At 45.8% G+C, this 23,764-nt stretch overlaps 3 protein-coding genes across 5 annotated transcripts in view; 1 reads left to right on the top strand and 2 right to left on the bottom strand.

The window, feature by feature from the left end:
- The window catches only part of RSPRY1 (ring finger and SPRY domain containing 1), a 39,161-nt gene extending 38,786 nt beyond the window's left edge, over positions 1–375 (bottom strand). For both annotated transcript variants that reach the window (XM_074912925.1, XM_074912926.1), the window contains exon 1: positions 294–375. The gene's annotated coding sequence lies outside the window, so the exon portion shown is untranslated. The remainder of the gene's footprint in view (positions 1–293) is intronic.
- A 318-nt stretch (positions 376–693) lies between these two features.
- Positions 694–16,418, top strand: PSME3IP1 (proteasome activator subunit 3 interacting protein 1). Its single transcript, XM_074912927.1, has 7 exons — positions 694–794; positions 4,337–4,482; positions 4,674–4,772; positions 8,268–8,389; positions 12,336–12,469; positions 14,477–14,541; positions 15,665–16,418. Exons 2-7 carry the CDS (start codon positions 4,353–4,355, stop codon positions 15,880–15,882), a joined length of 768 nt encoding a protein of 255 aa, XP_074769028.1. The 5' UTR covers positions 694–794; positions 4,337–4,352; the 3' UTR covers positions 15,883–16,418.
- Positions 16,419–19,372: 2,954 nt separating this feature from the next.
- Positions 19,373–23,764, bottom strand: part of CPNE2 (copine 2) — a 56,166-nt gene continuing 51,774 nt past the window's right edge. For both annotated transcript variants that reach the window (XM_074913307.1, XM_074913309.1), the window contains 2 exons: positions 20,971–21,207; positions 19,373–19,947 (listed from right to left, as the gene is read on the bottom strand). In XM_074913307.1, the coding sequence (XP_074769408.1) occupies positions 19,840–19,947; positions 20,971–21,207 (345 nt within the window). In that variant the 3' untranslated portion in view covers positions 19,373–19,839. The remainder of the gene's footprint in view (positions 19,948–20,970; positions 21,208–23,764) is intronic.

The raw sequence follows: 23,764 nt of genomic DNA, 5'->3' as shown, positions 1-23,764 counted from the left end.
GCGGCCTCCCGGTCCCCGCCCCAACCGGGACCCTGTCCCGGCAGCAGTGGTACTCGTGGCTCCCGGGGAAGCGGAGGGCGGGGTGGGGGCGAGCACCGCACCCACCCCTTAGTGACCCAAAGGGCGGCCTCAACAGGCCCCCGGCGCGCCGGGCCCACCGCCGCCCCCAGAGACCAGCCCAGCGCTGCCGCTGCCCCTTCCCCTCAGCGCCAGCCCGGTGCCCGCCCCGCTCCACCTTCAGCCCCGTGGCACCCACCGGCCACACGGCCGCCACCCGCCCCGCTTTACCTCACCTCAGCCCCACCAGGAAGGCAGCAGGGCCGCTGCCGCAGGGCCCGCACCCCTATGCCCCGGCCCGGCCCGGCCCGGCGACGCCGCTCCTTTGTGCCGCGGCCGCGCACGGCGGAAAGATGGAGGCCACACACCGACCGGCCCCGCCCCGCCCCGCCTGGCCCCGCCCCCCGCCGTCTCCCGGGCGACCCGCCCCGCCCCCGGCCTCGGCCCCGGCCGGAGCGCTTCGCCCAATCGAGACGCGGGACCTCCTTGACGTCACCTGTCAGCCGTGCGCGCGGCCGTTCCGCGCGCTTCCCTGCCTTCCGTAAGAGCAGCGGGGATTGGCTGTTGGCTGGGAGGGCGCCGCCTAAGGAAGAGCTCACTTGGTTGGCTCTTGTGAGCGGAAGGGGTGGGGCGGCCGGCGGCGGCGAGCGAACCGGGACGGGCCTGTGAGGAGGGATCAATGGCGGCGCTCTGGGTCGGGCTGTGCCTCTCGCTGTAACGGGCTGGCGGCGGCGGCGGTACGTGCTGGCGGCGGCGGCCCGAGCCATGGGGGACAGACGGGTCGGGGACAGGGGTCGAGGCCTCTGTGAGCGCGGCGGAGGAAGCGGCCGTGGCTGGGCTGTGGGGCCCTTCGGGCGCAGGGGCGGAGAGGGCCGGCCCGGGCCCTGCGAGCGCGGCGGACTGGGCCGGAGGCCGGACCGCGGGGGGAGGCCGCTCCCGGAGCGAGTAGGTGGAGGGAAGGTAGAGAGAGGAGGTCGCGGTGAGCGCTCGGCGGCGCGGGCTGGGAGCAGGCCCCGGCCCAGCACGCCCAGGCCTGCGCCTAGGAGACTCGCCCGCTCCGAGCGTACTCGGGCACCGTTAGTAGCGGATGCTGGATCCCGGAGACGGGTTTTAGGCTGCATGCGCCATGGTGGGGAGCGACTCTTCGCCTCTGGCTCCAGGGTGGCTCCAGGCTCGGTGCTCAGCGCTTTATTCGACGCGCTGCGGAGCTGCGGGGAGCGCTGCCCAAGTTTGTGGCAGTGATGGATAGAGGGGCCGTTATTTAGCAGAGGTCTGAACGTATTGGAAGCTGCACACGACATCGTTTCTACTCTGTATTTGATCCAACCTAGGTGATGGCAAGGGCCATGAAGTTTTATTTTTTTGATCCTGGTAGTGTTACTGTCTGGTAGTATTCAAAGGTGCAGTTTACATCTGTGACATAAACTTCCGTAATTTACACTGACAGCACATCACTCACTAGGATAAAGGCAAAAAAAGTAGGTGAAGAGGGAACAGTTGCCAAACACATGTGTTTTCTCTGGTCTGGAAGATTTTGTGTGTTTCAGATAGGAGAGGGCAAAGAATACACCCAAGATTAGCAAACTTCATAATTGCAATTGAACTTAAATGTGTAGCTGTTTGATTTGTACTTTTTTTCCCCACAACTTTGTGCCCCATACTGGGACACAGTAAAGTTGTTATTTGCTGAAGTGTGTTTGATCAGACACCAGTTTCCAGGATTGTACTGAAATTACCATAGCTGTATGTCAAGTCATAATTAAACCTTAATCCACTTCAAGTATCTTAAAATACATTGTCTGAGTGAACTGGCTGATCCAGAAGACAGGTGGTTTGGTGTTGAAGGCTTTAATCCCCAGATGATGCTGTGTTCTTGCTAAATCCCTCTCTTTCAGTTTGTTTTTATGACCTTCTGTCACCATTGTATTGTAACCTTCCATTTCCTCTCTAAATTGAGAGGTTGAGATGACACAAATGGAGAATCAGGTTATCTTGTTTATAAAGCACTTGGGTAGGAAAGCTAGCCCTGTGATTAGAACCTGTATTCAGGAGAAAGATTCAATTTTCTTCTCTCTAGTTTTCCAGCTTGAACCACCTTCAGAAATGACACTCCAAGATCAGTTGTCCATGCTTTCTGGAAAGTGGATTTGTCTGAGGGTGGATTTGTGTCTGGCTGAACTGGAATCGGTTTTCCCCTATAGCAGCCCTCATGGTGCTGTGGTTTATGCTGGGAGCTGCAGGGTGTTGGCAGCACCCTGGTGTTGTGGCTGCTGCTGAGCAGTGCTTACACAGCACCAAGGCTCTTTCTGATATTTTCCCCAGTGGGACGGGGTGGGCAAGATCTTGGGAGGGGACACAGCCAGGACAGCTGACCCAAACCGACCAAAGGGATATTCCATACCATATGACGTCTGCTCAGTATAAAGCTGGGAGAAAGGAGGAAGGGGGTGGTCACCCTTGGTCCTCCGAGGCAACTACTACGCGTATTGGAGCCCTGCTTCCTGAGAAGGCCCGACATCGCCTCTTCATGGGAAGTAGAGAATAAATCTGTTTGCTTTTGCTTCCGCGCGTGGACTTTTGCTTTGCTTTGCTTATATTAAAACTGCTTTTGTTTCACCCACAAGGGTTAGTTTATCTTCTTTCCCCTCTTTACCCTGTTGAGAAAACAAAGGGAAGGGGGGGGGGGAAGTGATAGAGCGACTTGGTGGATACCTGGCATTTAGCCAGAGTCAAACCATCACAGTTAGATATTAAAAAAGAAACAAGAGAGAGAAAAAAAGAAAAGTTTAAAAAAGGAGAAACTCATCAGCCCTTGGTCTGTCCTTTCCTCACTTCCTAAGACAATCTTTTTGTCTTGTCTCCTTTTGATAATTCCCGCCTTAAGAATGTATCCTGCTGTGACAAATGTCTGTCCAGTGCTCTGATCTGGATTTCTTCTGAGACCCCAGTTTGTCATCTGTATTAAAAATTTTATAAGAATTTCAGGACTCTGTTTCCTGCAGGAGTGGTTTCTTGTGGTATGAAGGAAGAATGATAAATTGTCTCCTTCCATTATTTGGGTTACTGCATCCCTCCCTCCCTGGAAGAGTAAGTGTTCTGGGTTCATTTCAAGTGCTGAAATGCAGGCAGGGTGAGATCCAAAATTAATAATACTGGGCAGTGCAGGGTGCAAGTCCTTCAGGTACTTACTGAAGTTATACCAAGGAAATAAGAAGAAACTAGATAAAAGTGTGAGAGTAGTGTAACTTTAAATGGATTGCAGTTGATGCTGTGTTTACATTGTACTTGTGTATACAGGCTTGATGTAAGAAGCAAAAATAGGCATTAATGCCTCCTTCTGTAGCATGGAGCTGACAGAATAAATCTTGAAGTGAGCCACTTAAGGCTAGCAGAAGCAATTTGTTTCATCCTGGGCTTACAGGTGTCAAGACCATGAGCTTCCTTCTTAGGATGACTCCTTGGAACATCTTTACCTTGCACCTAGTATTGAAACAGTGACCTGGCCAGTACTCACGTATTAGGATCTCTTGAAGCAGAGGGCAGGTGTACTGTGTGAGAAGGGTCTGTGCTCACTTGGTCACAAGTGCTGCTCCTGTTTTCTAATCCCAGCCCTGTCTTAGCCCGAGGGAATTCCTTCTTTCACTCATCTCTTGAGCTCTGTGTACCCCCACTGACAGTCCCCACACATAGTCTGTCCAAGCCTACCTCTTCCCAGAGCTGCAAAGAGGTGCAGAGGGCTTTTGAAGGTTAGATTAGTTGCTAATTTCCAAAATCTCACTGTTATTTCAATATACGTATTCAGATCATTGAAAACAGGGAAGCTTAATCAAGTTTTCTCAGGGTGGGCGAAAAGAACTTAAGTAAAGTGAGGGCAAAGTGTCAGATCCTTTCTCTAGAGCAGAGAGGTGTAAGAACTGAAATAAAAGGATGTGAGTGTAGGTGTGAGGTTTTTCTTTTCTTAAATAAATTTATTTAAGCAAGGTAAATCCAAAGCAGGGTGGGGAAAAGTCCATTAAAATGTGACTTCTAGAAGAGCAGCCTGAGGCAGACAATAGGGAATACAGTTATGAAAAATAGTAAAGAAGGAGTAATAGGTGGTGCTATTAGTCTTAGCAGTTATGCAGTGAGTAGGTATCTCAATCAGTACTTACTATGCAGTGTTCTTTAGAGAACTCAAGTAATTATAAGTGCAGCAGGTCTGTTTTTCAGGATGTGTAGTAATTTCTCAGGCACTGACAAGTGAAATCAGGCCCCTGGGTCTTTCATATTGCGTTTTTAGGACGGGCTGTTCCACAATGGATGGGGGAGATGGTACTGCTGACCTTGTGATTAACAAGAGGTTTGTGTCTGAATCGGAGTTGGAGGAGCGGCGAAAGAGAAGGCAAGAGGAATGGGAAAAGGTCCGAAAACCTGAGGATCCAGAAGGTATGGGATACATTTTAATAATTATAGGAAAGAGATCGGAGAATATTTAACTTTTGTGGAAAACAGAACTAAAAGGTAATAGCTTGTATTCTAGAAGTTCAAAGGGTTTTTACATGAAAGAACTCAGAAATGTTGTTGATTTAGTATTTCTAACAAACGGTCTCATTTCCTGATGGGTTCCTTCCTTTCAGAATGCCCAGAGGAGGCGTATGACCCACGTTCGTTGTATGAAAGACTTCAGGAACAGAGGGAAAAGAAGCAGCAGGAGTTTGAGGAGCAATTTAAATTCAGTAAGCACTAGCAGTTACTATTTTGTACCAAAAGTTCATGTATTATGTGCAACAGCTGTATACAGCATCTGCTTAAGGGATGTATCTGTGTGTCTTGTCTGCCTCTCTGAGAGATGAACAGAAACTTCAGAAAAGTGTGGTTGAAATCTTGTATTTTTTTAAGGATGGTAGATGTTCCTGCAGATAACGTACCGGTCTGGGCACTGAGACAGCGACACGTATGTGCAAAACTCAAAAGCTGCTTGTAGTTATGAAGCTGCATTCCTGTAAAGTGTGGAATACTAGGTTTATTTTACACATTAAATCAAAAAAAACCCTGATGGAAGTCCATGGAAAAGTGGAAATGTAATGTGGTTTTGTGACTCTTGAACTCATGCTTTAAGACAAGACCATTCTATTGGAATCAATAAAAAGAAATCCTGTTCCAGCAACTGTTACATTTCCAAGCTGTAATTAGTTGACACAAAAGTGATTTGAGGCTTAAGATTACTGTTTGGAAAAAGTAAGCATACAGAAGTTGATTCTTCAGAATGTAGATGTTTAACTCTTCTAATGAAATGGAAACATAATTTCTATGGATGTTTGAATTTCTGGTTTTATAGAAAAATCCTTTGCGTTGTACCACCTGTGTATGTACAGCTGACTGCAAGGATGATAATGAGAACTAGAAAAATATTAGACAACCATTTTGGAAAAAAAAGAGCTATTGGCTCTGTCTAAGGAGAAGTGAGAATGATACTGTGGGACTCCATTTTAAGGTGGATTCTGATTGATTTTGGTTCTTTAGCTAGAAGCCTTATTATCCTCAACTACTGTGTTCTTTAAACTCTAATTTGCCAAACTGGATTCTGTCTGGAATTTCTCTTGTATTTGCAACACAACAAAAGTATGTTTTACCTTTAACTATGGCACAATATTTGAGTTCTTTTAAGTGATGCTTCCTGCCCCTGCAGATGCTATCAGGTGCATTACTGATTACCATGGTTGCCTTTCCTGTTTTGTAGTAGATGTTTTTAGAATCATTCTTGTAGTCAGATTTCTCTGAGAGAAGGTAAGTGGGAGGAACTGACTAACTAAAGATCAGGGTTGGGTGGACTGTGGACCACTAGTTTACCTCATCAGAGTTCAGCCCAGTTTGGCCACTTGTGACAAAATTTGTCCTCTAATATGCTTGAATTTGGCTTAAAATTTCCGTAAGTATTTTTTCTATCCATGGGAATTTTGCAGGAGTAGAAAATTAGTTTAGTGCATTGTCGTTCTGATCAGTCAGACTCCATGATGGGACCTGGGAGGACAAGCACCTTAGTGCTGAAGAATCTGAAGAATCCTGTTTGCATAAACACACACACTCAGTTACTCTAAATATTTTATGTGGATAAAAACCAGTGTACAGTGAAGTACTAGAAGACTAGCAGTTCTTCTTTCTGGTAGGTTATTCAGCATTGCAAGAATGTCTTCCTTTTCAAGGTAAAATAATTTTAGTAGAATGTTAGAGCATTTTAAATGAAAATTAATACTAGTATTCTCTAAAATGCAACTTCTAAAAATTTATTTTTAAATGATTATGATAGCCATAATAAAGATAAGTCGAAGTTATTTCCTGTCTCTTAAGTTTCGCTTGTATTTTTACTGGTGAAAAGTGGAAAGTACAGATAGCAGCATAAACACACTAAAGTGTCCAGCTGTACCTATAGGATTCTTTCCAGCTGGAGAATTTCCAGTTTACTTCAGTAAATTTTGATTCAAGTCATCTTTGGTGGTGTGACTAAGCAATTCTTGTCCAAGTAGTCACCAGAAAACTGACTGCTACCAACCTGGATGAGAAAGGCTTCTAAACTAATTGTTTCCCTTGCCCAGTTACATTAGATCTGCAATGTCTTACCTTTGGTTCAGGAAACCTGTAAACCAAGTACTGGAATGAGAAGCATCTCTGAGAGGGGGTTACAGAAGTAAACCACCAGCTGCTTTTAATGCAATCCTTGCAGAACAACAGATACTTGCTAACCTGGAGAACAAAACCTACTGCAGACTATTTGGTAGGGAATCTCAAAAATGTCAGCTATAAGGATCTCTCTGGCTGCTTCTCTTAGTTCGCAGATCAGGTAGGCAGAGAATGAAATTAATTTATGTCACTCGCTTCAAAAAATGTCCAGAGTTTTACTACCTTTGCTATCTGTTTGAAGGGGCCCACAGCAGTAGCAGTGAATGCTACAAGTTACTGTTTAAAGATTAATGAGTTCTGCATTCTTAGAGTTGGAAAGAGTAGAGATCAGCCTTTAGAACGTAACCTCAAATAATAATTGATTTCTAGAGCTTTTCTGTCAGACAGAAGCTTGCCAATTATCAGTGTAAATGGATTTCTTAGCTTGCCGTTAAAGCGGATGGCATTTGACTATGTGGGTGAAGGTCAAAAAAACCCAGTGACCTTATGTAAAAGCCTAAAAAGTCCTCTTACGGGATTAAACTCTAATGAAGACTTAGTGATGTTTGGGTTAAGATTTCTGAGGATGACTACATACAGTAGTTTGGTCTTTCTAAAAAAATATTTTCAATTCTCTGTTTTACTAAATCATTTGACTGAGACACATTGAATATTTACAGAACAGAAAGTAAGACCTTCCTACTGCACTAGCATGTACTTTCCTTGAACTAGGGTAGCATGTTTAGAAAAAATTTATTTTTATTTGGAAGTTAGGAATTGTCTTGCCTCTACATTTTTTTTTTTTTAAGCGATGTTAATCTCGGTTACAATTGTTTGATTTAAGAAAATGTACTTCCTATTTTGAGGCAAGATTTATGGGGAGAAGTAATGTGGGTTTTTTCTGGTTGTCGGCTGGTTTAAGAACAGGTTCTGAGGAGACAGACTTGAACCTGGTGTCTGAAACCAAAATGACAAATATATTATTGCTTAATGTGGTTATTCCTTGTTTTGCGTAACCTGTTCCAAATGGCATTTCAGAACAGCAGAAAGGCTGCTTGTGTGAAAACTTGGTCGATTTTCTATAATTATATCGGCAAGCCCAACAGCATTTCACGGCTTCTTATGAATTGTGTCTTGCTTTTCTTTGTGTTAATAGTGTGTTCAAACTGTGTTAGTTCGTTTAGTTTGTGTGCTTGAGTGTGTAAGAGTTTTGGGTTGCTACCACCCAGTATCATTAACTGGGAAGTGTTTTTACTCATTAATTACCGAATCCAGCACATAGCTTGTGGGGTTTGCTTTGTACCCTTTTGTCAGCATAGCAGCATGCCTGCTGGAGTACCCAAGTCACTCAGTCACCCAGGACTCTACTCCCCATGTTCCCAGTGACTTTGTGCAAATTGTTCTACCTCAGCAATATTAGAAGTGTCATATGTGAGATGTGGATGCTTACCTACATTCATGGAGGGGTTTGAAATCATTGGAAAATGTTCTGAGAGTGGTGAAGTAATGCAAAATAAATGGCTGCTCCCTAAGTGGTTTTAGCTTATCAATATGCATTCTTTTCCTTTATTCAGAAAATATGGTAAGAGGCTTAGACGAAGATGAGACACATTTCCTTGATGAGGTTTCTCGGCAGCAAGAGCTACTAGAAAAGCAACGAAGAGAAGAAGAGCTGAAAGAACTAAATGAATACAGAATATCCTTTGCATTAAAACGGCTGGTGGTTATATAGGAGAGGATAAGAGACTGGGCTGTAGTTTTATTCTGTCACTGACATTCTTTCTGTAAAACTGCTTTACAGAACATGTACAATGATAGACTTTTAAAGTTTAATGTTCTTGTAGCTTGGATCTCCCGCTGTAATGTTTGATATTCCACCCCTCAGCCCCCACATGTCTTTAGGGTTTTTTTTTTCCTCTTCCCTACCCTTGTTTGGGGTTTTTTTTCCTGTACTGAGGGCATGAAACACCATAGCTAAAAAGAGAACGTAAAGAAAAACCAGCCTATTCTAATCTTTTGCTTTTGTCTTATTGAAAAGTAAGTGGTGGTATTTGTTTTTCTGACTTCATATTGGCTGCTTTTAACATACCTGTTTGAAATAACGTTTGGATTGCTCTCTCCGTTATTCTTTAAGTATTAGTTACTTCCTCCCTTGCTGATAACTGCAGGATGAGAAGTTAAATACATCTGTGCAGATGCTCTGACTTCCTTCTGGGAAGCCAATGCCCGTGGAGACTCAACTTTTTTGGGTTATACAGACTTTTAGGCAGTACTAAGGGCAAGACAGTTTGGCCTGCTGTTAAATGCCAAATTTTCATGATGAGCTAGAAAATAATATAGGATGCTTTTTCTCTCTAATCAGTGCCAGTCAAGGGACATTGGAATGAGCTGAGGATTTCTGTTCTAAGCTAAACGTTGTTTTTTTGAGGTTTACTGAATCTTAGTAGAACCTGATGGTTTCTTTGTCTCCTAATGAAAACCATTGCTTTTAAGTCATCAGTGAACAAAGCACAAGTTCTCAAGGATGCTTTAGTATAAATGAAAGAGTCTGTGGACACAAGGAGGTAACCAAGACCAGTCAGCAAATAAAGCTGAATAGCACCAGTGCTGCAGAGACCTGCGTTACCTTGTGTTAGTTAATGATTTACAACTTAGGACGTGTGTTCTGTGGAGAGCATCTAAGTTATCTCAGTAATGCATTTATGAAAAAGCAATACCGGTGCATTGTTTTACTTCAAGAATAGGCTGTAGTTGGTTGACGGATTTGGAATGTTTTCTTGATTTGTTGGATCTGGTAATGGGATGTTTGTAGGATATATTTAGTTTCAGTTGCTTGTGGGCCTGGCTCATGCAGGGATGTGCAGTATGAGCTTGTGCTGTGGAAGCAGCTGACAGCTCTAGTTATGTCACATACGTCCAGGGTGAACCATACCAGCCCAGAGGGAGTCTTAGGTTGTCTTGAATTAGCCACATAACACACTGATCCCTGAGTTTACTGAAGGGGGCCTGTTCAAGACATACAGGCCATCTAACTTCAATCTTTGCAGTCTTAATAATATAATCTGGTTCTGTATCTGAAGTCTGGCTGTAAATTAAACTGTGGAATTTATTGCTGATGGTGTGGAGAGAGGGAGAATATTTTACAGTCACCTCATCTCATGAGAAACTGAGAAATTTTGCCCATTCCATTTCCTTTTTTTAATTTTATTTTTTTAAACCATATTATTTCAAGCAACCTCAGAGCAAATTGCAAAATGACTCGTGTGTGTTGGAAATTTTTGGTGGTATTCTTGTGGTTTTGCATCTGCAGGTTGTTACTAATGGCTTAGTGACAAAAAAACAGTGGGTATTAGGTAAACGTGTTGGATCTATAGGTACTGTTCAAGTGCTCTTCCAAACTAATAAGAGGAATGCCAACCCAGTGGGTTTGATTATTTGGTCCTTTTCGTGGTAGATCATACAGTTTAAGCTACCCAGAGGCATTCATTTCGTGGTAAAACATGCATTGATATTCAGGTACAGAGCTTTTTTTCTTTGGTTTTTTTTTCTTCATTTCTGTAGGTTGAACAATCATGAAATCCTATATCATAAGGATAAACAAGCCTTGGAATATCCGAATGTGCCCTTGAGCATAAGAAATTCATGTGCATGGATACATAGGAATTTTACTTGCTCGTGCATGAACAGCTTGGTTTTTTCCTTTTTACCCTATCCAGACCCCACTGGTCTGACTGTTTAAAAATTTGCAGATTTTTTTTAAGCCGGTTCCAAGAATTGTCCATGAACAACATCTTCTCTTAAATCCTATGTAAATGTAGGAAAAGTCCCCCTTCAAGAAGCAGGCTTTACTGTAGGACAGCTTTTTTAATGCAGTTGATGTTTGAGATTGAGAGGTTTATTTCTAATGTAGTCTTCCTGAGAGGAGATGCTTCTTGGCTAGGTATAGTGTTACATTTGCTAATAGCAGCAATATATATAAAATCTCTGTTAAAAATGTGCTGTGTCTCTGGTAGTTGAAGAGTGTTAGGAGAGTAGCATCCTGGATGGAAGTGAAAAGCCTGTAATTTGGTATCTTTTTAAAAGAAAAGTCTTTGGGTTCCTCAGCCAGGCTTTTGTAGTGCAGTATTAGAATATAACAAGGTAATGGACCTAAATGTGGAAGTTGAATGCTGCAGTGTGTGGAACTGTGTGTTGCAACATCAAACCAACAAACACAACAAGCTTTCAGATGGCTTCTGATAGCCACAGGATGGCACTCCTGTGCCATCTTAAAAAATAAATAGAATTTAACAGCCTGGTTTTGACTGAGAAGACTTTCAGTTGAGGTAGAGAGCAGTCTGGGTTACTGCTGTATCCTTAGGTAAATCGAATAAGCAATGGCATCCGAACACTCCTAATTGTCAAGTGATTGGAGACTTGGAGTGTATCACTTCAAAGGAAGATATAAGAGTTTCTGATTTGCAGATGTTCAGTGGGAGAGAAAACCTGTGATTTCAACTGTATGATCCATCAATGTGAAATTCACCATCCCAATATTTGCAGTAACTGGGACACTTATGAAGCTCTAGCTTGTGGTTGTCAACTGATCGGTGGAATTGTGGTCAGAGAACAAATACCCTTTTAAATTAGATTGATTTGCCTTTGCAGAAGCTTTTGTGACTCTGGTGGCACCTCGTTAGCAAACAGGATCTTTGATGGGCCTTATTTCATCAGATACCGCTGGACATGAGCTGTTATCAGGGATGGGACTAGATCCTGCTGCAGAAGGAGACCTGTTCAGTGTGTGTGCAGGGTGAGTGTGCCTTAATAACAGACCAAGCTCCTCCTTATCCTGTCTGAGAACCTGCTTAAGCTTGTCCACCTCATTTTAGGTTTCAGCTGCATTCCACCTTGCTAACGCTGTTTTAAGCTACTTAGCTTTTCTGTGCAGTCTCAGTCTTTTTTGGGTGAATCTTGGACCACATGGACCCTTAATCAGATCTGTCGTCTTCCTCTTGGGGTTGGTGTTCAAACTGGCAGTAACAGCCTTGTGGCCCTTACAAAGAGATGAGCTGAAAAGTTGAAGTGATAAAACAGAAAATTGAACTGTTTTGCTTTGGTAGGCTGAAGTCTGCTGGGCTCAGCAAAAGGAGGGTTTGAGGAGTAGAAATGAGTCCACATATTGCTACTTAGCTTTTTTTGGCAAAGATTAGGGGCTGAAGCAGCAAATTTGATTTACAAATGTGTCGATCCCTGTAGAAGGGGTAAGTACTGCATTGCCTTTTAACTTTTTTTCCTAGTCCAGTCTGACCTTTTTGCTGTTCTAAGACCTTTAGGAAAAGGCAGATGATTATGTTTGTGGGTGCTGAATGTGTCATGTGTTATGCCTTTCTGACTTCAGAAAAGCAACTCCTAGTCTGCTGCCTGGACATCTTTACAGGGAGAGCTGCTATTGGTACTCGAGAGAGCTCTGAACCCAGAGGGTGAAGTCTCTTCTGTCTTGGCCAAAGGTGCCTGCTAAATGTCGTTACAAATAAGTTTATTTTGATAGAATATGTGAATGAACTTCAGTCACTGCTGTCAGCAGAGCTGGCTAAATATATCAGAGAGGAAGTGTCTGTTCTCTCCATTCCTTCTTGGTTGATCCTTAACCCTTAATTCACAGCACTCTCACCAAAGTGGGAGTCAGTATGGACCCAAAGAAGGAAACTGAGAAGAAATTGCCCATGAAGTCAGTGGAAAACAAGAACAAATTCTCTCAGGCAAAGCTGTTGGCAGGAGCTGTGAAACACAGAAGGTTAGTTTCACACCTCTATAAATTCATGAGGAACGGAACCTAGTTTGCAGTGTAAAGGGAGGCAGGCCAAAACTGCCTCCAGAGAGTGAGGTGTGAACCTTAGCCCTAAAGAAAAAAGGGGGGAGGTATAAGAAAAGATCAGCCTTGTTTCTATAGGCTCTCACAAACTGTGGGAAAAACATGAAGCAATTCAAATAGATAAGCGTGTGTAAAACAAGTGGGTAGACTCTTCATTCTAGACTGCCAGGCTTGGGCAATCCTGCTTGGGGATCTAGAGGGAATCTATTTTACATCTATTTGTAGACATCAGTGTCACCTCACTCACGTAATTTCATTCAGATTTGCATCATTTATCTATCAGCCGGTTTTATCTGTGTCTAAAATAGATTGGTTTAATTGCTGCTGGGGGCAGCATGGGAGAGACATAGGTTACAGAACAAGAGCTTTGTGTACTAATTTGGTCCTGAGGGCATCAGGTAAACTTCTTCCTTGCTGATTTACACTGATACATCAACACCCTTTCCATTTCAGGGAGATGGCAGCTGGTTTGTGTTCTGTTTGCTGCTCTGATCTTGGCCTGCAAAGGCAGCTGCTGGTGTGCTACAGGTTATGGAGAAACTAGGCATGTGGGACCAGATTTATTTCCCACAGACGAGTCGTCTAATACTTAAGATGATTACTGACATCTCGAAATTCAGTCAGTGTTTTTGAATCTGTCCCAGAGAACGAGAGATTATTTTAGAAGCTTATCTTGTAGGGTGATGTTTAGCTCCCAGTACAGCAGTAATTGCATGTCTGAAAACTGAAGTAAGCACTTCAACTACCAATGGGGGGTGGGGTGGGGGGGGTTGGGTAGTTGTTTGGGTTTTTGGAAGGCAGAGAAGAAAAACCCTGAACTGATAACAAGCAGCCAACAATTTTTTTTTTCTTTTTTTTCTTGTAACTACTAGTACTTAATCCAGTAGGATGTAGAGAAGGAGCTGGCATGTGCTTAATGGCACATCCAAAGTCTGCAGATGGCATCTATTTGAAGAGAGTATCTTAACTGACATGTCAGTGCCATCACAGACTTGCTTTGCAGTCTTCTATTTTTGCCATCTTATCTTTTATTGCAAACTGGCCAAAACCAAGTGTAGCGTGAGCTCAACATCTGCTCTCTGAGCTTTGTAGTTTGCTGTAAAGGATGTATTACTATTAAAACCTCCCTGCACAGAATAACCTTTCATCTGTACTGCACGTTCTGACAGGGGCAGAAAAGGGTTAATGCATAAAAATGCTCATACTTCATCATTTTAGTTCATCACAGCTGAAGCTGGGAAGCATGTGTTTATGTGAATGGCTTAGGATTGGGAACATGTAAAAGGGGAGGGGAAGAAACTAGCAGTGATAAGGAAGAGCTGTAGAAGCTCTGAAGAGTCAGAAGTCCAGGTAACACTCCTTTCCCTCAAGATCACTTTGGACCCAAAAAAGGACCCCTTTCTTTTTTAAGTCAGACACTGCAGCTGTGTGTGAATAGTGCAAAGCCCGGTGACTTCTTACTGGGTGCAAGATTTCTAGATGTTTTAGAACAGGCTCTCTAGGTGCTTGAAGAAGAGGAAGGAAACCCTGGAAGGGAAAAGATATGAATGTTGCACCAGCAAGCGTGGTGGTCATTGACATGTGCAAGCCTGTGGTCATGTGGGCTGTCTGAAGCTTAGGTAGTCATTCCTGATCTCCTGTGGAGTACTTCCAACTGAATAGGCAGCTCTGGGTTTCTGTGCAGGAGGTCAGACTTGGGCTCCCAGAGGCGTGTTTCCGTTTCCCAGGTTAACAGGTGATACTTGCAGTGTAGGTGTTGCCCCTTTCTAGGATCCTGCATGTTCCCTGAGGAGACCCAGTTAACAGCAGTTAGAAGTGGTGATGGTCATCAGGGGATCCTGCTGGCATTTGTGGTAAAAATGTGACAAACTTCACAGTAATTAAGTGGTTGCTTCTGAGGAACAAGACACTTTCTTATTTTTTCCACAGTTCAGATGGTGGTAACAGTGTGAAGAGGTTGAAACTAGATACTGATCATGATGAAAAGAGTCAAGGTATGTCCTGATTTCTGCATGTAGGAAGCTGTCTGTCTCTCACCTGAACAGCAACTGACTTGGTGTTAAATCTGATAAAGGATTTGCTTTTCTGCTCCTTCATTATGCAAGATAGCAGACTGCAATTGGCATGTTCTCTCTTAAAGCAGTAGAAATGGTAACTGTAGGTGCTGACAGCTTTCATAGGGCTGGAGAGAACCTCTACAGGTCATCAGTCTACCCCTGCCTAAACCATTCCTGACAGGTGTTTGTCTAAGCTGCTCTTAAATCTCCACAGATAGAGATTGTGCACCCTCTTAGGCAGTTTATTCTAATGCTTAACTGATTTTACCCTTAGAGAATTTTACCTGATAAGTATTACGAGTCTCCTTAGCTGCATTTTGAGCCCAGTGCTTGTTCTGTCGACAGGAGACGTGGAGAACAGATCATCCCCTTTCTTTTCACAGCAATATTTGATGTATTTGTATACATCCACTATTAGCTTTTTATGCTATAAAGTGATCTTGTCCATCCTGAAACCAATTTGTTTCAGAAAATTATGGGAAACTAGAAAAAAAGTTGTATTTCAGTTTCAGCTGTCAGGGCTGCAACTGATTTGCTGTCAAGATACTCTGACACAAACAGGGTGAGCTGCAATTGTATAATGACAACCCAAGGTGCCTCCTGAATCTCCTTCTGTTCAACAAACTTTCAAAACACAGGAAATCATTAATTAGCTGTGGAAGATAGGAGATGTTGACTAGCAGAATGATGGAATAAAACTTTTCCCCAACTATGCCATTATATCACAAAAACGTACTCATTTACACAAAGCAGAGCTATTTATTCTTATTTAGTGGGTTTGGTACTTGACAAGCATCAAACTGACAACTTTAGAATGAAAATCTGTAATGCCAGCATAGAGCTGGGCTTAAACTAGTGATGAGGAAAAAAAAAAAAATCCCCTGAGGTAGCAAGTGCTTCCTGTCAGAATAGCTGTATTGCAGCATAAAGCTGCCTTATGCTTTAATTAAATCCTGCAGTCATCTGTGGCAGTAGCAGGTGAGTGACACGCAGCAGTTCCTGGGCTGATTAAAAGCCCTTTCCTGCACTCCTGTTTTTGACTGAGGTACCTCTCTTTCAGAAAAACCATCCTGTGTTCCCTTGGGGACCAGCTCAGTGGGAGGCTCCACAGTCCACTGTCCATCAGCAGCCGTGTGCATTGGGATCCTGCCTGGCCTGGGCGCCTACTCGGGGAGCAGCGATTCGGAGTCCAGCTCGGACAGCGAAGGCACTATAAATTCCACTGGAAAGATTGTCTCTTCCGTCTTTCGTAGCAACAGTTTCTTTGATGGTCCATAACAAAATCCCTCCGTGTGTAATGTAGTGCAGAGTATCTTCCAAAGCCCTGATGGATGCTTGGTGCATCCTTCTGTCTCAAATATAATCTTTCTAGCTAACCTCTCAACTTTAATACACTCAGATACTCCTAAAATAACTCACTGTATCTTTTTTTTTTTTTTTCCCAAAAAACCTTTCCATTTCTGGGGTGCATACTGAGCCTGGAAGAAAGGCTGCCATCCTAATCCAGAAGGCACACCTAGTAATGTAATGGAGGTCTGAGGGTAGGGAGGAGAGAGCTTGATCTTTTAAAATTCTTACCGAAAGAAAGAATTCTGGTAATCTAAGAAGTTTATACAAGACTAACAGGCAAAAAATACTCACTTGGAGCAGTGAAGTCTTGTAGAAACAGCCGTGTGTTCCGTTTTAAAATGTCATTTTTATTCTGTATTTGAGAAATGGGGGCAGAACAAAAATGAAACAGATGGTGAAGTGTAGATTGCCATGACACTGTAAAGAAGTTTTAGTGTTACATGATTAAAGACATTCTGAATGCATTTTTTTTCTCTGCTTGTGCCATTCATAATTGTTCACATTCCATTAAGCAATTTCTGCTCTACCCAGCCAGCCCCTTCCTCAAGCTGCCATCCAGGAGAAGACCAAGCAAGCCTCCTACAAATGCAGAGATGGTGATGAAAAACTCTTGTTCTGAGTGAGTTCAGAGGAGCTGCAGTTGGCTGTTCTACTCAAAGGCCATTGCTCCCACACTGGCACTTGGCAAGTCATTCAGTTTTTCTGCAGCAGTGTCCTGAAGAGCATGAGTCCAGAGTGGGTGGGATTCCCCACCTCAGCCAAACCTCTTTGTGCAGAAGCTGGAGAGCTCTGCTGTCCTTGGCAGTTGGGTTTTGAACATTTATTGGATTTAAGAAACCTTACATGGGCATGTTTATGGGCACTGTGGACCAGGGAGCCAGTCAAGAGCAAGAAGTTGGCTGTGAAAGCCGAGGGCCCGTCCTTTTCACCTCTGTGTGCAACCAGCGCTCGTGGGAGCTCAGAGGTGGAAACATCTTTGTGACAGTCTCTCTCCCAGCGGTCCTGCCCTACGGACCTCCAAAGTGTACATGCTTCAGAGAAAACAGCTGGTAGGTGCATGCCAAAGGACGTTCTCAGAACGTCACGCTAAGCGAGCAGCTGCGATAGAAGCAGCAAAACCTAAAGTCATGTTTTGAGCTCCTCCTTTAGTAGGAGTCATGCCTTAGCTTGAGTGTGGAACTTTCCCAAAGGAACAAGGAGAGTTGTGCTCACGCTCAATCTGTCCTTAGCCAAATACCCTTTCTGTTTGCACAACCCTCTTCCACAGTCAGATCTTTACAAACACACTATAATTCCTCCCCTGGAGGGATTCTGGGCTGCCTGGTACCTCTTGTGTTTGCTCCAGAGTTGCTTCTCCTGCCTCTTCTACAGCTACTGTAATTATGGTGCTTTTGGGTCAAAAATAGCTAGAACTCTTGCTGCCTCCTTAATGTTTTGCTTTTGATGACCTTCGTCATACTTAGTTACGGAGTGAAATGGAAGCAGTAGACAAAAAATTTGCCAGTTTTTCTTGGAAGTTGCATTTGCAAGATGGAGCAAGATGTAGGTGTCCTTCCCTGGCATTAAACTAGATCAGTCATTTCTCTCTAGAGTCAGAACAACCTGGCCTGGCTGTGACCATGCTGGGGCTGTTTTCCAGAGAGATATTTTACACAACTGAAGTCAAAATTAGACAGAAATTCATAGGGGGATTGGCAGGCAGTTGCGGGCAGGCATGGTGATGGTGATTACATTGGGTCATGCAAGGCCAGGAGGAGACTTAGGTCAGTAAAAGCCGGTGTGGGAAGCCCCTGCTTTGCCCTTGTTCCCAGAAGAGCAGGAATAGGGCACTTGGGGAATGCCTTTAGCTCACACAAGCCTTTGAGTCACCTCTGCTGTTCTCATGGCCCATGTACAAACTGCAGAGCTGTCCCAGCTCATCACTCCATCCCTTGGTCTTTTTTACCTTCTTCTAGTCAGAAACCATCAGATGTTAAAATACTTAAACGCGCTGGGAGACATGCTGGGACATGAAGAGTGTGAGGGATGGAGGATAAATCAGATCTTCTGGAAACAGCAGCTAACCTTGCCCTGGGGCTGACGCTGGAGAACGGCTGGCTCCAGCAGCTGTCATTCACTGGTTGATTTAGAATTTTTGTTGGTTGGGGTTTTTGTTTGTTTAAGACTATTCTCTCTGCCATGACTGCATAGTGTTTGCTTCATCCCCTCCACAGGGACAGCTTCATAAACTGCTTGTTGTCTGTGCTAGTTGTTAAAGCTTTGGAGAGGTGTTAAAAAAAAAAAAAGACAAACCCCCACAAACACTCTACTAGCAGAAGAGCTTACTAGCTAGTGCAGCTGCATGTGAGCTTCTCTTATGGAAAGAAAAAAAAAAAAATTTTCCAGAGCCAGACTTTGATCTGGAAGCTGAGCTGTATACAGCATTATTTTTAAACGAGCCACTCTTCAAAGGCTGCTTCTCTGTTTGGAAAGGGGGGGTGGTGGTGGTTGGGTTTTTTCCCTTTCCGAGGGGCTTTGCAAGGCAAATGCCTCATGGAGCAGCCCCACCGCTCCCAAGAGATGGGGTCTCACCCAGGGCTGTGCTTGGCACTGACTTGGGTCCTCACCATCAGCTTTGGCTCCATGCTTTGGCCAAGCCATGGGGCTGCACGGGCGACCTGTATGCTGGTGACTCAGTGGCAACCACATGGTTCCTAGCAATAGTTAGTGGCAACAAGCATGGCCAGTAGAACAAGCCTGTGAAAATGGGCTCCAGGCTTTACACAGAGACACCAACCTCCCAGTACAAGCGTTTTTGCTAACAGGGGGGAGGCCAAGTCTACTTGAGTTTGGAGTGTGGCTGGTGATCCCTGCAGTGTATTCAACTTTCTACCTGCCAGCTTCAAAAGACCTTAATCTAGTTAACAACAGAAGAAAGCAGCAATTACCGCTGAGGATCGCACATTGCTGATGAGCAGCTCAAAGGAGCTGCTGGAGAGCAGGATTTTATTACCCAGCCCATCTTCTCCCAGGCAGCACGGAGCTTTTGTTACTCAGACTTGGAAAAATTTCTAGAGATGAAGCAGCAGTGAACCATGAGACTCCCTTTGCCATTTTGTTGTGGGTTCACTAGTGTTTTCCCAAGCACGCACGTGGCATGCACCAGGCCCCTGCCCTGGGCTCAGGCAGACACAGAGCTGATGGGGGGGGGAGTGGGGGGGATGCCCCCCTCACCGTATTCAGCTCCAGGGTCAGTAAATCAACCTCTGGCACGCTGCCACTGAGGGCCTGGGGCTGATCCCGGGGCACGGTGAGCACCGAGTGCAGGGTGAGTGGCTGGGGAAGCAGGACAGCCTGTGTCTGGGTGACTCAAGCACCCAGCACTGCTGACCACACTCCGAGACCTTCCCATCTAGGAGACTCTTGTTTTAAATGTCCAAGTTTCTTTATTAACCTGAGTATAACAAATATAACATGTACACAGTATAAAAATGAACATAGAGCATGACATGTACAGGTACAACACACATACATGAACTATACAATGACCAGTTCATTGAATTATAATAATATATTAAGCATTTCATTGCTTGGAAAAAGCAAGTTTTGATTGTAAAAATTGTATCCTGTTCCACTGAAATTATACAAAGTACATTCAATACTGAAAAATGACTCAACAGAGCAGGACCAGGGCATGGCCTGGCCACTTAGTGTTACTTCAGGCTGGGACTGTACAAAATGAATCCAGACGCTTCTCTGGGATGAGTTTTAAGAATTTAGCAATTAAATTAAGAAGTACAAAGTGTTTCAGGGAGGGTATTCTTCTCTTAAAAGCATGTGGAACATGCGCTTTCGGTAGGACCAACAGGCTTCAGCAACATGCAGAGGGCACAGCCTGGCACAGCTCTACGCAGGCTCTGAGTTGATGGGTGGCAGGTTTTGGTGCTTGAAGTACTGCACAACTTGCTGGGGCAGCTCTGCCAGCACAGCTTTGGCCAGGGTCTCCTTGGGGGCCTGTGAGTGAAAGGGACAAAACACCAGCATAAAAACAGCCACAGGGGACTGAGCAAAGGCAGCTGGGCTGTCCCCAGCTCCAGACCGAGGCATTTCATTTAATACGCCCTAGAGTCTACTGGCAGCCAGCATCTGATACACCTGAGATTATTATATTCTATGCTACACCTTCCCTCCAGGAGATAATTCACTGGTAGGGAGGAATAAAACATCCTCAGTGGATTAGAAAAAGCAGGTATTGAGTAACAGCAGGTGAAATGGAAAGACATAGTTGCAAAAAGAGGGGAGATAAGCTGATTTTCTGCATCCTCTGGCAATCCTGTGCCAGCAACAGCGTCTGACCCAGGGCTGACGCCTGGCCGATCAAGATGGGCAGAGAACTGCATTTCATGTGGTCTTTTTTTGTCTATTTTGTTTTTACTTTTACTTTTTTTTTTTTTTTTTATTTCTTCCTTCATCAACTTTTTTCCAACCTGCAATGGTGGGTCAGGCAGTGGGCAGCAGGAAGCCCACATGTCCACAGCAGGGACACGTGCAGGGCCAGTGCCAGTGTTACAGGTGATGGGAGGGGACTAGGGGGGCTCGGGGGTCACCCCCAGGGCCAGGGCAATTCAGCACATGGCACATCACTGGAGCTGGCTGAGGCCTGAGGGGGAGCCACCGGCATGGGATTGCCACGAGGGATGTGAGCTCAGTGCCACCCCCAACTTGCTGTGGGAACCTGGACACTGCCTTAATTCCCTGGGTTTTGCTCCCACCTCCCTGGCAATGCCAGGAGACAGGGGGATGCTCGGATGGACCACACGACAGAGATGCGGAGCACTACTGCCCCGGCCTGCAGCGCTGGTTTACGTGGTTCACACTAGAGCATCACTGAGGGATGCGGAGTTTAGGGCCAGGGTAAGGCAGGCAGGTGCCAGCCCTGTGCCTCTGCCTCTACGGGGGTTGCTCCACTTCCAGGGTCGTTTCCAGGCTTGAGACCCCGTTTCTGCCTGTGGTCCCCTCCCCACTGCCCACACTCACGTTGCGGAAATCCCGGAAGGGCACGAACTGGACAATGTCACGGACGGCCTCCTCGCCAGTGTAGGAGCGCAGGACCCGGCTGTCCCCGTCCAGGAACTCCATGGCAGCGAAGTCGGCGTTGCCCACCCCCACGATGATGATGGACATGGGCAGCTTGGACGCCTGCACCACGGCATGCCTCGTCTCGTCCATGTCACTGATCACCCCGTCCGTGATGATGAGGAGGATGAAGTATTGCTGTGGAGGGGAGGGCGGAGGGTCAGACCCAGTGGGACATGGGGGCACCCTCAAACCGCAGCTGGAGCCCATGGGCTGGGAGTGGCTGGGATGCTCTGCACGTTGTGGGGAGGCAGGCTCCCCATGGTTCAGTGCTTCCCACAACAGCTGGTATCCCCCCCTGCTTTAGCAGCACCCAGAAATTTCAGGTTCTCCCATTCCTCCTGGTTTTTGAAAGATCATAACCAAGCAACAAACCAGCTCCCACCTCAAAATATTTTCCTGATTTAGTTGATGGAAAAAAACCCCAAACCAAACCAACCTGTGCAGAGCTTGTGTCACAGCCAGGAGGAGTTGGGCCAGGATAGGAGTCCAGCTGGGAGGTGAATTCCCCGCCCCCCCCCCCCCCCCCCCCCCCCCCCCGCTTCCTGAACACAGCAGGGCGGTCCCCAGCTCCTGCATCCCAGCACTGGGGGGGGCTTGTCTCACGCTCAGAGCTTGTCTGCCTCCTGCACAAAGCCGTGGGGCTCAGTGGCACTGAGTGGGGATGCAGAGGGCATCAGCAAAGTGGGGGGATGCCAGAGCAGCAGCACTAGCACCTGGTCCCCTTCTCATGGGGAAAGGAGAGTGACAGGGTGGATCCGTGGATCCATGGAGCTGGGGGAGGATGGACAGACGGACAGTCCTGCTGAACCCAGCTCAGCGAATCTGGGGCATGCAGACCCTAAAAACCTTATCTATCTCCTCCACCTCCAGGGAAAGTAATGGCTCAATCTTGGCACATTACACAGCCTGTGTGTGCTGGAGAAATGACGAAAACAAGCACTTGAGCACATTAAAGCCCTTTGTTCCTCTCCTCATTCTTTCCATTTCCTCTGAAAACCACTAGCACAGTCGCCCTGGAAAAGCAAGAGAAGGAATGCTGCCCCAAGCCCATTTTCTTGGTTTTCCTCCAGCTCACATCTCCTGAAACCTTTCCTCAGCGTCATCTTCCCTCAACACTCCCCAGTGCTAAACTCCAAGTACAATCGAGGCTGCAGCAAGCTCAAACACAACCTGAGGACACAGGTGAGGAGCTTTTCCTCAGCCTGGGCAGGCAGCCAGCCCCTTCCCGAGCCCAACCCTTTCAAAGTATTAGCCCTATCTGCAGAGCGCTGCCCAGCGTTTAGTTTTTCCCTAAATCCAAACTTTTCAGAGCAGATCATGGGGAGATGTAGGTTTGAAGAGCAAGACCCCCAACATCTGAGTCTAGAGGGTCAGACTAAACTCCAGGAGAAGACCTGCATGGTCCTATGTGGTGGCCAGCACTGGGCATCACTGGAAGCAGGACAAGTGCTGGGGCCGGACCCTGTCTGGAAACCAGTACAGGAGGAAGTGTAAAACCTGATAATGTGAACAACTTTAAGCTGCTTCCACCCCTCCTCCCCCTCCCGCCAGTATCTGTGAACAAATCAGTGCAAAACTGCCCTCTGCGCATAGTCAAAAAGAAGAAACCCAGAAAGGACTCTCTCCTGTTGTTCCCTTTTTTGTGTGAAATCCACAACGGGATCAGAGAAAAATGATGGAAAGTATGCAGGGAAAGAGAGGGGAGCAGAGCTCATCAAACGTTTATCACAACATATTTCAGAGGCCAAGTGGAATAAGAGCTGATGCTGGGGGTCATCCCCAAAGCCTGTGGAGCTGCAGCGAGGTGAGCCTGTGGGGAGCACTGATACTAGCAGGGGAGCAGCGGGCACTGCATGGGACCGTGGTGGGAGATTCCCCAGGAACCGATGACAATTTTGGTGGTGTCAGTAAATGGCAGCGGGGCAGGAGTGCTGGTGGCACCTCCAGGCTCCAGACACAGCACCCAGCCCGGTGCCACCTCTGCTGAGCTGTGACTGGTGCTGCTGGGGCAGGGACCACACTGGCCCCACAGCCCGATCCTCCTGGCCCCAGGTCTCCACTGACACACCAACCCGGCTGCACCTTCCCCTTTTCTCCAATTTTTGTTGTTAAAAATCACCCATCTCTGAATCCACGGGGGTTTTGGGGATGATTCCTAATCGTTTGCTAATGATATCAGCAATTAGGCTCGTGCATGTGAGCAAGACTTGAAGGGATTAGGCAGCATTAAGCAGCATGCAGTCAGAAAACGGGAGGTTTGGATGCAGGGACCCCGCTGGAAAGGTGTGTTTTAAATCCCCAAAGCTTATTAATCCTTCCCCAAGAGTCAAAATGTGTCTAATCCCTCTGTCTCTCCCCCAGCTCTGACACATTTTAGTCCTCCCATCCCTTAAGAGCTGACGGCACCAGTGTTTGTGATCTTTGTTGCCATGGAAAAACTACGAGTTTTTCTGGTTTTATTTGAAATGTTGGGAGCAAGTGGAAGCAAGTGGGAGCAGGAGGAAGAAAAGGGCAGGTCCAGATGGAAACCAAAGCCAGGAGCATCAGGGGTGGCTTTGCTGCAGGCGTTGGAGATGGGATGGAAGAGGAGAAGACCCCGGGGAAGCAAGATCCCTCATCAATAACGCTTTGTGCTTCCAAATAAAAAGAGCCAAACCCAGGCTTGCCTCTGATGGCACGATTAGTGCCCATT

This window comes from Athene noctua, chromosome 9 (genome assembly GCF_965140245.1).
Source record: "Athene noctua chromosome 9, bAthNoc1.hap1.1, whole genome shotgun sequence".
NCBI lineage: Eukaryota > Metazoa > Chordata > Aves > Strigiformes > Strigidae > Athene > Athene noctua.
Note: the sequence above shows the minus strand (reverse complement) of the source record. Positions and strands in the feature narration are given on the sequence as shown.

Bases quoted from the DNA above. Each gene is read 5' to 3' on its own strand.
- PSME3IP1 (XM_074912927.1), top strand. From the start codon at position 4,353: ATGGATGGGGGAGATGGTACTGCTGACCTTGTGATTAACAAGAGGTTT. The intron at 4,773-8,267 runs GTAAGCACTAGC...TCCTTTATTCAG, and splicing joins TGAGGAGCAATTTAAATTCA to AAAATATGGTAAGAGGCTTA. The intron at 8,390-12,335 runs ATATCCTTTGCA...CCCTTAATTCAC, and splicing joins AAGAACTAAATGAATACAGA to AGCACTCTCACCAAAGTGGG.